The 15102-nt window shown below is 49.8% G+C and overlaps 1 protein-coding gene across 1 annotated transcript in view; it reads right to left on the reverse strand.

Annotated features, from left to right (window-relative positions):
• ADCY1 (adenylate cyclase 1) overlaps nucleotides 1-15102 on the reverse strand; it is a 119826-nt gene that overhangs the window by 69807 nt on the left and 34917 nt on the right. Inside the window, exons 3-4 of the mRNA XM_084799737.1 lie at nucleotides 13692-13810; nucleotides 5504-5615 (exon numbers count right to left, since the gene is read on the reverse strand). Of these exons, the coding sequence (XP_084655863.1) occupies nucleotides 5504-5615; nucleotides 13692-13810 (231 nt within the window). The remainder of the gene's footprint in view (nucleotides 1-5503; nucleotides 5616-13691; nucleotides 13811-15102) is intronic.

Here is a 15102-nt window from a genome sequence, read left to right on the forward strand (position 1 = left end):
CTCAGGAGCCACTCAAGCGTCCCTGTTTGTTGAGGAGAGTGAAGCACATCAGGATGAGGAAGATGGGCGTTGTGTAAACCTCTTCTTTGTCCACAAAGTCTACACGAGGCAGACTTTTCTCAACAAACATCGTTCTCCAAAGCCACCCAGACTCAGCTCACAGGTGCTACCCCTCCCTTGGGTGGGGATGGAGGGAGATCTCATCTCTCCCTGTCCCAGCAGAGCCTGGCAGGGCTACCCCCATGAACAGGCAGGAAATGCAGCAATGCCAGGAACTGCAGGGTCCCTGGAGACTGTGGCTAGCGTGAGACCAGGAGGGGTTCTCGGGACCAGGACGGATTCGAGAATTCAGAGTCTTAGAGCAGTGAAGGTGAAACTCAGCTAGGTGGGCAGAAGATTCATGGGGTCCCAGGCCCAGTGTTCTACACGCAAGCATATGCTTTGGCAAGTTGGTCCCAGATGCTGGCAACAACAACAACAACAACAACAACAAGTAAAATGAAGATTTCCAGGTATTTGAGACTCTAATGAGCGGTTCCCGATCAGGCTCTTGAAGCCACCCTTGATGTCCCCAGCAAAGTAACAACAAAGAGACCCCTCATATGAGGAGAACTGTCAGGAATGATGTGATCTTTCCAAGGGCTACCATGTCCTCTGCCAAGGATGGACAACCGCAGAATGGTTACCTCAGATTGGGAGCACATGCCGGACATATCTGTGAGCAGCATCTCCACTGACTTTCCCTCCAGAGGCCCACCCAGCCAGACTCCAAAGACTCCTTAACACCCAGAGGGAGGTGAAGGTCTGAGCAGGAGCTCTTAGTTCAGGTCACAGTTGGGAAACAGAGCCCTGGAGAAATGCAAATGCAAGCGGCCAGCAAGCTGGTTCTCACCAGTGCTGGTCTTCCCCCAGCCTGCTCAAGCATCTTTACAGGAGGCTGCTGAGGCCACAGATGACAGGCTCAGAGATCTGAGTCCTTTTTTCTGATGCCCCTAGTCCGCATTTATGGGCACTCTCAGAGGTCCACTGCTCTCAGATCCCAGGCCAGTGAACCCAGAGGCCACTGAAGCAGACACATTGCCTCCCTTAATAAATTCATGGGGACTCTGCTGTGTGCCAGGCTCCTTAGTCATAACTCAGACCTCAGTGCTAACTTGGAAACGAGGGTGCCTTGCCCAGTGACAGCCCCTGTCTTAGGGATAAACTGGTGGGCCAGGGGCACCTCCACTCCACAGATAACTGGAGAAAGGTCAGAGGCCTAATGAGCAAGCCTTCAGAGAGACGGCCTTTGGAACTTTGAAGGAAGGGTACCAGTTCTCCCCTAGGCCAAGGGAGTCTGGGAGTGTGGCTTCATCACGTAAGCATCTCTTGTCTTGGAAATGAACACGACACGGTACCCTGCCCTGCCTGTCACAGAGTTGTAACTAGGCCAACACATCTTACTCTTGTCAAGTACAATCAAATTCAACACTTTTTGCCCATGCTACCTTGATTCTGAGGACACAGTCACAAGTCACATGACAGGCACGCCCAGCCCCAAGCGGAAGGCATTATGTCTGTTCCCACTGGCCGATCTTCGGCCAGTTATGGGGTGCTGGTGTGCCCCACACACACACCACAGTCCTCAGTGTACCCACAGCCATTGCTGCAGTGGCATCAGCACACCGTGACACTGCCCACCCTGCCTCCCACCAGCCTCTAACACCTCAGAGGCTCTTACCTGCACCCTGGTGACTGGGTGCTTCAAGCTCAAACAGATCCCACTGAAGACATTTTGTCTAGAAAATTTTTGGAAAATTCTCTCTCTCTTCTGCTCAGTCACATGTCCCTGAGAACAAACTAGCACTTTGCAACACGTTTGTGTTATAGGAGGTGGCTCTCCTTACGCCACTAGAGAGCTGAGTCAGCCATGGGGACCCTGCAGTTCTGAATGACCTGTTTCTTACGGATGCCTGGGGCTCTCCCCACTGGCCAAATCTAGGGTCATTCGAAGGCACTGTAAAGCCAGAATGACACGTCTGGTCACTGTCTAGCACTGTGAGTTCTGCTACTCGAAATAGTGTCACCAAGGACAAGAGCTGTGGAAGATTGGCCGGGGGTGCTATACAAGGTGTTCCATGGGCACCCCAACAGCAGCGCTGATGTAAATAGTCAGAGGACACCATAGCCAGGGAGGCCAGGGGCAATCACCCAACATGAAGCTGCACTGCAGCCCCTTTACCACAACCGAAGGCTGCAAAGCAAATGGGGCTGGAGTCATGTGTGCTGATGAGGAAGTGAAAGCCGAAAGGACAGAGCCACAGGGTTCACGCTGTCCTAGAAGGCGCGACACATAGGTATGTTTCAAAGTTCACACTCAAACTGGGTCCCTAAGGAAAGCCTTAAAGTACAAAGTTCCCAGAGGAAAACGCAGGTAGGTGATATGTACAGCCCTGGATAATATAATGATTTTTCTAGGTACAACACCAATGTGATAATCTTTAAGTGGTCCATGAAAAGTCAGTCATCCGCCCTTTGCAAGACAGTGGCCTAAGCTCGACAGGAAACACTGTCAAGTCATCTAGGCCTGTGCAGCAGCCATTGAAGACTTTTCCAGGGATGCTGTCCTGGAGTCCTAGAGCTACCAGTGAGGGCAGGGGACACAAGGCGGGTGCCTTGCAGGAGAACTTGCAGAGTTTTGGGGAAGTCCTCAAGGGGACCAACAGACATCTGGAGCTGCCTGAAAGTGGCTCCTTCTGGGGGCCTTCTGGAGGACCTGCATAGTGGGGGTGGAAGACCTAGCCCCCCAACAGTTAGGCAACACAAGCTCAGGGCACGAGAAAGAAAAAAAAAAGGGTCCTGGTCGAGCCAACTTTGACTCTGATCAGAAGCCTCCAAAGAATGAGGTTTCTCATAAAGAGGAGAAAAGTCAGAGACAGACCTAAGAACACCACAAGTTCTATCTGTGGGAGCTCCAGGCTGCAGTGTCAGAGCTACCCTGTATATTGTCAAAATGTGCTTTCTGACATGGAGGGGCTGCAGATCCGCCCTCACTGCGGTGAACTGTACGCGGGCCACGCTCTCCTGCTCTCCCCCACAGCAGCCCTCCATCCTGTGGGACGAGAAATCCTTTGCACCACAGCAAGATCCAGAAACTTACCTCAGAGGGTGAGACTGGCTTTTATGAGGACAGGCACTACACTCAAGGGGATAAGGCCCAGGGACAACCAGGCAAGGCTGCAGAGGCCTCACAGACAGGCAGCCTCAGCACCCAACAGAGACAGTATACCTCTCCTCAGAAGGAGAAGAAGCCTTTCCCACTTAGGGGTCTTACAGCACCCTGGTTAGAACACCCTTGGGTGTCCCAGAATGCATTTATCCAGAAGATCTCTAGGAACATACACAAACGAACTTGACCACTTAAGTCAAGGATCTCCACTCCAGCAACACCCTATGGGACCTCATAAAGGGAGTGTGGGCTATTTGTATGTCAACTTTACACATCTGACGTCATCTGAGAGGAGGCAACTTCAATTAAGAAAATGCTTCCTTAAGAATAGCCTGTAGGCAAGCATCCAGGACATTTTCTTATTTGGTGATTGATGGGGGAGGACTCAGCCCAGCTGGGTGGCACCATCCCTGGGCTGGTGGCCCTGGGTTCTATAAGAAAGAAGACTGAGCAAGCCATGATGAGCAAGCCAGTAAGCAGCACCCCTCCCTGGCCTCTGCATCAGCTCCTGTTTCCAGGTTTCCACCTTGCTTGAGTCCCCGCCTTGACTTCTCTTTCGATGATGGACTATGCTGCGGAAGTGTAAGCCAAAGAAACCCTTTCTTTTTGGTCATGGTGTTTATCACACAATAGTAGCCCTAAGATAAAGGAATATGATCTAAAAATCCTTGCTGCTCATCCATCCCACCTTAATCTCCTTTCTGCCCCACTGCCTGAACACTGAACCTGCCCCCCTGGTGTTTGCCAATGACCTAACCCATGCCCACTGAGTTGGCTCACCCAGCCTGCACTATACTGCTCTGACCAGTGTCAGCTTTGGGCTACTACACAGCCAGCCCTGGCTGCCCAACCCCATGTCCCTGAGAACTCTTTCCCTGCTGCCTCCACTGATTGTGGCAGCCTCCACCCGTCAGTTCCTCAGCACCCATGTGTAGACTCAATTTTCTTAACCAAAATATTTTATTAACAACTTATTGACCGAGCCTACGTCAGTTATAACCAGATTAACCAAAACAGTAGGAAATGAAGATTAATTGACACAACAACAAAACCTTAAGGATATCAGTCCCGAGAAACAATTCTCCGACCGGAAGCCGCAGGATTTCTTCCACTGGAACTGGGAGTAATAAGACCTCAGAGTCTCAGCAGGAGCCGGAGCTCTGAAGCCTTCCCTCAAGCGGATTTCTCTAGGAGCGTCTTGAAGGGCAGCGATGAACAGCCAAATCTATCCCAAGTCGCCAATCCGCCCAGCTGCCAGTTCTGGGCTCATTTATATATCTCCTCCCAGAGTCCGTTCACAGGATCTTTTTCACCTGGTAGCAATTAAGCTCCTGCACGAGGTGGTTGCTCTTCTAGTGAATTAATATCACCTGTTCTCTTACTGGACCGTTCGATCCCACACTTGGGATCCTAAAGAACAGGTTTCTCACCTTCACCCATGTCTCAGCCTGGGCAGAGGCTGGGCAAAAGAACATGACGCCAACCCGTATACTCTTTCATCATCTTGAAGGGCGTCAGTGGTAGGGCGTAGGACCTCAAGAAGCAGTAGCACCCCAACACATTGTGTGCCCTGGTGCTCCCACCTACCTTCGGCTCCCTTCCTCCCACCTTTAGTGGTTCCCACTCTTTCTAGGGTACAGCTCGTATCCTGTGGAAGCTGGCCCCTGCCTACACAGGCTGGAAGCCAAAATCAGTGTAGATCTACAAGACGGATGCCCTACAGGGGACTTCTGCCTACACGATAAAGTTCCAGCAGCGCAAAGGTCTCTTAAGACTGTAAGCCAGACTCTCACATAGGGACAGGGAGCCTAAGGGCAGAGCACCACCCTTCAGCAAGGCTTGCCGGTCACGGTCACAAGCACCAAATGTTAAGAATTCTAGCAGGAGGCCCACTGTGCACTCCCAACATTCTTAGCATCCACAGAGACCCGGGGAAGGGTAAGCATCAGCAGGAGCTTCGCCATGGGCTAGAGGAAGGAGTAGCTGGCATTTTCCAGCTCAAAAGGGTGACAACGCTAGAGCAAGGCCAGCCCCAGCAAGGTCTGTGGTTGTCCTAGGTACACAGTGGCAGGCCAGCGAGGGCTGAATGCAACCTGTAGGACACGGTCTGTGTGGATGCCTCTTGGAAGGGGCCAGTGGAGCCTGTGACACGCAGGTGAAGGGCTCGGCCTAAGGTGAACTCGTTAGCCTGTGACGTTTCCATGCTGCCGATACAGAGATACAGAGGCCGGCTTGGCGGAGCACCACTCCAGAAGCGGCCTGGCTTACGAAAACAGAAGCAAACGCTGAGCTTACCGTGGCTAACTCGTCGAACTTGCCGAAGAGTTCATTGAGCAGTTTCACCAGCTCCTGGGCTGTGCACTGGGACGCCAGACCTGTGAAACCCACGATGTCTGCAAACAGGATGCTGCAAGAGGAAGGGCATCCAGGTCACCTTCTCTTGGTCACTTAGGAAAGCATGACCTAAGAGCTGCATAGCCTTTTCCATCTGTCCCCCACCCCACCCCACCCCCACTTACTCCTCAGAGCAGACTGGGCGACTTCCTCCTTCCCTTACAGGCAAGAGGTCCTAGGCTTAGAACAGCTGTAAGGCACAGCTCTTGGTCACAGAGGGATTAACTAGCTGCTGGGCCCTTTGAGCCTTCCAACCCTCATACTGGCCTATCATCCCCCACAGGGAGCTTCTGCTAGCTGCCCAGGAGACCTGCTCCCTTCCCAGGGAGCTCACACGACTGCATCTACACCAAAGCCAGGAGCCGGAAGTCAAGTGGCCAGCTTCTACGTAAGGAATGGTCCCTCCCTACCAACCATCTTCTTCTCTTCCTGCTACCAGGACGCATGTGGCCACCAGAGCACCAGAGCCAAATCCCGAAATCACCGTGTGGAGTCCCCATGACAGGACTTGCTGTCTATTTATTGCAGGGCTGGGGTCAGCCTGGAACATGGTGCCTGTTCAATATTCTACAGAAGATAAGATTCTAAAGAGGTCTTTCCTACTGTTTTCTCTTTCAAAACTAGCACGTATTCTGCAAATATCTGAAAGGTGAAAATCATACAGTGTTTGTCTTTAAACACTGTTTAGCTCTAAGGTCTGTCTTAAAATATGCCGCTCGAACATTCGGAGCTTTCCTGTGACTCCGGGACAGTACCCATCCAGCACCCCTTCTATGGGAGCTGAACACTCTTGTGAACAACAGAGGGTGTCACCAAAGATACGCCAAGTTAGGCAACACTGAAAGGAACCAGGGGTTAGTTAGCGCTGGACTCTAATAGGACTGTCCCACACATTAGCTATAGCAGGGAGCCTTCCTGGTGCCCAATTCTCATCTGTGTCATGAAAACGAGAGTTTACACGTTTATAACCATGTACAGTCACTTTTATTAATTTTGCTTCTAGATTTTTTTTCATACAGTATGTTTTAATCCTGTCTTTTCCCTCTCCAAAGCTCCTCCTCCAACCCACCCACCTAATTTCACGTTCCTTCTCTCTTTAAAAAAAATCTAAAACCAAACCATTTTTTTCCTTAGAGTGCAAGCACATGTGCACCCACACACATATAGACACACAAACATGGAGTCCATTTTGTGTTGGCCAACTACATCTGAGAACACGGCTGGACACTCCACTGGAGAAAACTGATTTCCCCTCTCCCAGCATCTATTAGACCTTGTGAGCACTTCCCTTCCTCCACGCTAGGATTTTGTCTGGCCTAAACTTGTGCAGACATTGCTGTGTTGTCACAGTGTTGAGTCCAAAAGTGCGTCGGTCCTGTTGTGCCTGGAAACACCATCTCCTTGCGGCCACCCACTCACAACCACCTAGGTGTTATTTATTTACCCGAAGGTTGCTCCTGAGGACTAGCTATGCTGGGCAAGGTGCTTGGGGTGTGGCATAATCAGGAGATTCCAATAAACATCTCTGCCCTCGGGGCTCATTCTGGCCGGCGGGAGGCAACATTTGAAATATGTCAAGGCAGTTAATTTAAGTGTGGCAAAAACAGACAAGGAGCTGGGTGAGGAAAGTGGACTGCCCACTATGGCCGGGCCAGCTTTGCCTGACAAGAAGAGGGCAGTGTGGTGAGGAGACTCTGGAAAAACAATGAAGTGGGGCATGCTGTTGCTCCTGTGGCCCTACAAGATCCAGAACCCTTATCTTTTTACCCCGGCATCTGAATGTGCCTTCTTGCTTATTTCCGGCTCTTTTTGCCTTACTCGAGGCATCATCCCACCCGAGGTCGCATCATCTCGCTCGGGGTCACTTCTGGTCAGAATCCTCTCTCTCACATTGCTTTCAGATTCTGCCCACAACCCTGGCCACTGTCACTTGGACTAGGATGTGCCTTGGTGTGGGACTATCAGTTTTATCCACTGTGAAACATACTGAGCTTCTTGGATATACAGATTAATATGCTGTAGTTGTTGTTGTTGTTGTTGTTGTTGTTGTTGTTGTTGTTTTAAGGAACATATTTGGCCATTGTTTCATCAAATACCCTGTCTCCTTCTTCCCTTGCCTAGGGAGCCTCATCACGTGTGTGTTGCTAAACTTGCTGGTACCTCACAGAGTTGGGAAGCTCTTCCCATCTCTCCATATTCCTCATCTTTCTGTAGCCTGGAGACGCTTATTCTTACGTTGCCTCTCGAGTCAGCCCCTGAACCCCTCCAGAAACGTCTTTCACTTCACTTGTAGATCTTAAATTTAGAAGGCCTATTTGATTTGGTTCTTTTTAAAAAGTCTGCTTCGCCGGTATTCTCTGTTTGGCGAGAAAACATCGCCATGGTTTCCTTTAATCACACAGACGCAGTTTGCTCTTTGAGCATTTAAAAACCGCTGACTTAAAATGTTTGTCTAAGAATCCCAATGTCTAGGCTTCCTTGGGACAGTTTCTGCTGACTGCCTGCTTTGCCCATGCATGAGCCGTACATACTTTTTGCAGTGCATTCAACACATTTCTGTTGAGGACACAGACAGCAACGCTTGAAAATCTCCGTCTCACCCATCCTCCGCCTGAGCCCCACCCCACCCCCCCAATTACCACTGTCTGGTTTTGATGCTATTTGGTGATGTGTGAGCTAACGCTGCATATGCCTGGGCTTCTGAAATCCCCACAGTTGCACCTCGACCTTTTCAAAGCACCCCGTGCTCACTCGGTGCCAACTTTTCCTTTCACCCTTCCCATCGCCTTGCGCCGAGTCAGGGGCTGCTGAAGAGGGCTTCCCAGGGAATTCCCAGGCCAGCAACCCCGCTGCTTCCAAGCAAAGCTTTGAAGAGGCACCTTCTCAGCCTCCAGGGGCTGTGGAGCTGAGGAGAATGAGCGTGGGTCAGGCACAAAGTCTTTATACCCACTTCTTTCTCTTCAGGAAACACTGCTGGATGATTCCAGGAGTTTGAATCACCAAGCTGGATCAAATTCCAGTTATTCCTGCTGGTAACGCTGTGTAATCATTGCGGAAAAAAAAAATGTTATAGAACCTAGCCTGTGTTTCTAGGATCTTCTACATTTCAGGTTAGAATCTATTTGAATTGATTTGGGGTATGGTATCAGAGGAGGGCCAAATTTCATTGTCTCATGTCTGGATGTTGAGTTTTTCTAGCACTATCTTTATTTTATTTTCGTCAGTCTGGAAGACAGCTTGGGTAGACGTATGTAAGGTTCCTTGTTCTATTTTATCGTGTCTACGTTTATGCTTTCATGCCATGCTGTTTCAATCATGACAGCATTGGAATATGATCTGAAGTCAGGACGTACGGTGCCAACGGGTCAGAAAACACGTATGATTTACTTCTCTCAAATTCATTAGGATTTCTCTGCAACTGGATGTGGCCTGTTGCTAGAGCAAGAGCAATGGACGCTTGGGAAGGATGTACTGTTGAGTGGGGTGGTACGGTCTGCTTTATCTACTAGCAGCCGCCGATGGTGCCATCAGAGTCCTCTCTCTCTCTCTCTCTCTCTCTCTCTCTCTCTCTCTCTCTCTCTCTCCCTCCCTCCCTCCCTCCCTCCCCCCCCCCCTCTCTCTCTGCTCTTCTGTCTGGATGCTCTGTCCAACATCCAAAGTGGATTACTGGTGATTTGATGGACATTTCCCCTTTCAGGTCTATGTATACTTGCGTGGCATATCAGTGCTTTTATGGGGTGTGTCTGTGTATATGTGTGTAGTGTGTGTGTGTGTGTGTCTTTTATGGCTGTTGTAAACTGGCTCTTTGACCGTAATAAAACGCCACCTCTTCCCACGGTTTTGACAGGAGTCGAGGGCGTGACCACCACTGCCCTTCCCTGCCTCTCTTTCCCACGGATGTTCTTTTCCATCTCTGTCTAACCCTCCAGCCAGAGGAGCATCTTCAAGTCTCAAGCAAGATTCTCACACCTAAGCTATGGTTGGCTGGCTGCTCACCGTGGCTTCACTGGTGTGTGTGTGTTTGACTGATGCTCCCATTCAGCCATTCGGCCTTTTGATTGATGAGGGATTTACCTGTAGAGTGTTGACCGGCAGGAAGAGCTCACGCCACCTTAGTGCTATGTGCTTCCTCTTAGGCTTGGGGCTTCTCATTTGTGTCCTCTTCTGCGCTCTGCTGCTGTTTGTTGGGTTTCTGGATTGAAACACTTTGCTTGTTTCTCTTTTTTTTTTCCCTTTGGTAAATTTCTTGAATTAGTTACTTGTCCTATTGCTGTTATGTCTTATAGAAAAAGGTGTATGTTTTCATACCTTTTCCATAATTTACTCACCACAATATACATGTACTCATGTCACATATTAAATTATTTTCTTGTTACTTTTATTTTAAAACCTTTGACTTTTAACTTTCTTACATTTATTTATTTGGCGCATGCATGTTTCTGTGGGCCTCTGTGTGTGTGTGTGTGTATGTGTGTGTATATGTATGTGCATGTGTGTATATGTGTGTATGTGTATTTGTGTGTGTGCATGTGTGTATGTGTGTATATGTGTGTATATGTGTGTATGTGTATTTGTGTGTGTGCATGTGTGTATGTGTATATATGTGTGTGTGTGTGTGTGTGTGTGTGTGTGTGTGTGTGTGTGTGTAGATACACGCATATGCCACAATGCATGTGCGGTAGTCAGAGGACAGCATGCAAGAAATGGTTCTCTCCTTCCACCATGTGGGTTTTGGGGATACAACCTAGGTAATGAAGCCTGGCACCAAGCACCTCTACCTGCTGTGCATCTCGCTAGCCAGGCTTTTAGATTTTGTGCAACCACATTTAGAAAACTATTTGCCTTTATGTACACACATATACCATGTCTGTATTAATATATGTTCCTCTTTATCGATGAGTTTCACAGTTTCTTATACCTCTGTGTTGCTGTGTAGGAGTCTTTCACTTCTCCCTGGTAATCCTTTTGTTTGTTTGTTTGTTTGTTTGTTTGTTTTTAAGCATGTTTTCATAATGCAGGTCTGGTGGCCACAAACTCACACAACTTTCAGCCATCTGACAGGCTCTCTGTCTTGCCTTTACTACTGAAGGAGAATTTTGCCAGGGCCAGCACCTTTGGTCTGTAGAGGTTTGTCTACTTGGTTTAAAGATTTGGACAATGTCACTTACTCCCTCTACCCTGCGTGGTTTCTGTCTTAAAGATCCGCTGAAAACCTAATGGGGGAATTCAATTGTTTACAGGAAAATACTTTCCTGCTGTTGCTTTCAAAATCCCCACTTTGTCTCCACCTTTACAGAATCTTAATATGTGAATTTCTTTAGGTTCATCTTATTTCATATCATATATGTCTCCTATTTTTGGACACCTATGTCTGTCTCCACATGTCTATCTGGAAAGCTTTTTTAAAACTTCATGGTCTCTTTTCCCACATGTTTCCTTCAGCAGCTCCTACAATGTGTGTTTTGGCCAATGCTGACTTTCCATGTCCCCTCACGCTTTCTTCTTTCCATCCTTTTTTCTCTTTTTGACCCTCTGACTGGGACCTTCCAGTTCACTGATTTTTTGAGTTTTCTTTGTTTGCCTGATTCTCTATTCTCCTCCAGGAAATTTTATACTTGGTAGCTACAGTCTTGAGTCTTCTGGTTTGTTACTCCTTTATGCTTTTATTTCCTTGTTGAAATTCTCACTTCTTTTCTTATGTGTAATTCTTTTCTATCTTCCTGGGAGTTATTTTTATTCTCTTGGGCAGTAATCCACTTAAGTGTGCGTCCTTAGATCAGTGTCTGCAGGTCTATTTTCCTTCTTTGTTTGGAGTGCCTCGGCCTGGCTCTTCTTGGCCCAGCCCTTAGAGACCAGCCTCGCCTAAGAGAGGAGCCCCATTAGCTATTTCAGCCATGACGCCCGGGCCCTTTACCAACTCTCTGTGTCCCCGGCACACAGTTGTGGGGTCTGCGTGTTCACTCTGTCCTTAGCAGGGGACACATGTGTGAAAGTTGTGGCATCTTCCAGTGCACACCCCCACCTCTGTTTTCCTAGCAAACCAGACTGAGTCAGGCTGCTCAGAAATTTAGGACCGGAAGGCAAATGTTATTTGTTTGGACAGACCCAGAGATGTCAGGTCACTGGCCACCCTTACCACTGCCCTCCATGCCAGCGTGTGCTGGATAGCTCTATGTCCATTTGACACAGCTCAAGTCATCTGAGAGGAAGGAATCTTGATTGGGAAAATGCCTCCATAAGACTGGACTGTTGGTAAGCCTGTAGGGCATTTTCTTAATTAGTGATTCATGGAGGAGGGCGCTGCCCATTGTGCATGGTGCTAGCCCCTGGGCTGTGTGGTCCTGGGTTCCACAAGAAAGCAGGCTGTGCAAATCACAAGGAGCAAGCCACTAAGCAGCATCCCCTCCATGGCCCTCTGCATCAGCTCCCTGGCCTGACTTCCTTTGATGATGGACCACAGTGTGGACAGGTAAGCCAAATAAGCCCTTTCCTCCTCAACTTGCTTTTGGTCCTGGTGTTTATCACAGCAATAGAAACCCAGACTAAGACAAAGCAGGAGGCTGCAGAGCAAGTTTGTGTACTTGTTTCTCCTTTTTGCTTTGTTGAGCAAGCACAAGGCCAGTGACGCTTACTCACTCAGGGTACCAAAAGGCCCTCAACTGTGACTCCATCCTCCAGCATGCCCTCCAAGCTCTCTCTGAAACACTCTGGTGCCCGGTGCTCCTCAGCAAACAGCTGGGGCACTGAATTATGTCCTTTCCAGCTAACAAGGAGCAGCAGGTGTGATGAGGGAGGTAAACTCGAGCATCAGCTAACCCCGTGTCCAGCCCTCTACCCACCGCCCAGGGCACCCCGCACATTTGTTTCGCATGGCCGAATCTCAATTTCCTGACTTATATGAGGCAGGCAGCAACGCCAGCTGCTCACAGGAGTGAGGGGATAGCAAACCACCAAGAACTCAGCAAGGAGCTCCTGAGCTCTAATTCTGGAGCCACCGAGGCTCAAATGCGGCCTCTGCAGCTACTTCCCAAACAGCTGGGCCCTAACCCCAAACCATTTCAGCATCCTCCTCTGAGGAGAGAGGACACAACTGGTCCCTATCAAACCACGTGATAGCAAGGGGTGAAAGAATTCCCAAATGTGCACAGAGCAGTATTTGTGTGCTGATTAGCCACCCTGGCTCCGCCTCCAGCGATGGCTTCTACCTGGATGGTTCATAATCCTGAACTCATTTGGGATGAGCCAACCTGGGCTACCTACCCAAGATAAAAGAGTTTTTGTTTGTTTGGTTGGTTTTTTTAACCACATGCTTTTGTGTCTTCAGGGGACAGAGGCTGAGAATCCTGACACCGAACACCCAGAAGAGCCAGCAAAGACCACCTGAGCAGAAAGGGCTCTGTGTCTACCCAACCATCTCCTGAGCGGCACTTTGGTGGTGGCCAATCCCCAACAGACGACACTCAACTATCCCAAGAGCATTAAACTATAACGAAAAGTATTTTTTATAAAGACTACGCAATACATTAGGACAAACAGTTTCAACAGACTCTCCCTCAGCAGGCGAGCCAGGTTCCAAGTATTCACAAGTGGGTTCGTATGGAAGACTCAGGTCCTGTGCCTGTAAAACAGGAGCACCAGCTCCAACCTCCGAGGACTGATGAGCCGAAGAGCATGACTCTGCCATTATCCAGAAATGGAGAAGCCCCACTCTAACCACCACTAAAAAAAAAAAAACCCAGTCATTGGGAGACAAAGTTCTGTTTCCCTATCAACAACAGGAAGTACAAGCACCAAGGGAAGAAATGTGAAAGAGAACTGACATGTGCCACCTCAGCAGCCTTCCTCCACATGGGACCAGCTTCCTTGCGGGGCCGCTGCCCACGTGAACATGACCATATCTCCTTTCCCCCCCCATACTATAGAGATCTTCTGGCTGCCCTCCCCTCCTCCTTCAGCTGTCCCTCCCCACTTCTTCCACCCACTTCCCAGTTCCTGTACCCACCCCCCCAACCCCCGACATCATCCTCACCTCTGTCCTGCTGTCCCCCCAGCACACCCCACTGTTGAGCTGGGCTCGTGCCATCCCTACCTCACGTTGTCATGTCTCTGGATGTAGATCTTGTGAAAAATCCTCTCAGGGGGCTTCAGAAAGTCTTCCTTCATCTCCATGGCGACATTCCGGGGCAAGAGGCTCATGAGCAACCGCTCCTGAATAGGAGAGACATCCTTTGTCAGACAGCAAGGACTCCCCTCCCCCCATTCCTGCCGGCCTAGGAGAGGAGCTGCCGTAAGTTGGGGCCTAGAGACCCAGCTCAGGCAAGCCAACACATGTCCATGCCTGCAGACACTGCCCAGTCCCCCCGGAGTCCTGTGGACGGATACTAAAACATGGAATACTATTGAGTGAGTGAATGACTCCAAAAGGCCAGCGCGTAGACACGCGTGCATCCCTTGCACGCTACTCTTCCGGCCTACTGTGCACTCAACTTCAGCCCAGCAAATTCCACTATCCCCAGCCGAGGCCCCCCTAGGTGCCTCTCCCTTCCCTTCTGCTGTTCTAAACTGGATCCAGAAATAGTCTTCAAGATTGGCTTATAGCAAGTCTGTCTTCCCGGGGCACACAAAGACTCCTCGTGACACAAAGAAAAGGCCTCGGGGACAAGCTTCGTCGTTGTCTTCTTGTGTCTCCGTGAGTGGTGTAGGGTTAGCATCTTTTCCTCTCTCCAAGAGAAGAGAATTAACTTATGTTTTCTGTTGTTGGTTTTTATTTTCAAGAAGGGATGAGGCACACTGGAGAACCCATCCCTTCACCCTCCCGGGGCCTTTGTTTCCTGCCTGGCTGCACAGTGTGACTTCGACTCTGTCTCTCATCTTCCAGATGTGACCTTCCCTGACCTGAGCGCTGGCTTGTTCTGCCCTGTCAGGCCTGTGTGGCTGTGTGCGAGAGCTGACATATAAAGGGCCCCATTTTCCCTCCGGCCTCGCATGTCCTATCCCGTGTTGCCTTGCAAAGGAAGACAAAAAATGGTCTTTACATCGCAAGAATTGAAAAGAACATCCTGCAGACGAGAGAGGATGAGGCTGAAGGAGGAGGCTCAATGCCTTCTCTGATATGCTGCAGGCTCTTCCTCTGGCCCCTGGACTTGTCCGCTGTCCTGGCCATCCTCCCTCTGGGGAACTGCAGCAGTCATGCTCATGGGATGCACTCCTTCCCTGCCACTCTCTCAGTCTCTCCTGGACCGTGGCCCACGGTGACTGTGAGAGGCCGCTTCTCTGACTGGAGGCAGTGGCAACCGTGGATGACTTTCCCAAGGACCTGAGCCTCTGGCCATAGAGCCCATCAGGGCAACAACTAAGGGGGCAGCCACAGTCCCTGAGAGCCTAGTGACTCCAGGAAGTTGTGTAAGGGCCTCGCTCTCCTTCTCTTCCACACCATGGGCCACAGTGAGTGTCCACAGAGCACACTGGGCACACTGGGGAAGCTGCTAACATACGCAAGC

This window comes from Acomys minous, assembly GCF_964271855.1.
Source record: "Acomys minous genome assembly, chromosome: 10".
NCBI classification, from domain to species: domain Eukaryota; kingdom Metazoa; phylum Chordata; class Mammalia; order Rodentia; family Muridae; genus Acomys; species Acomys minous.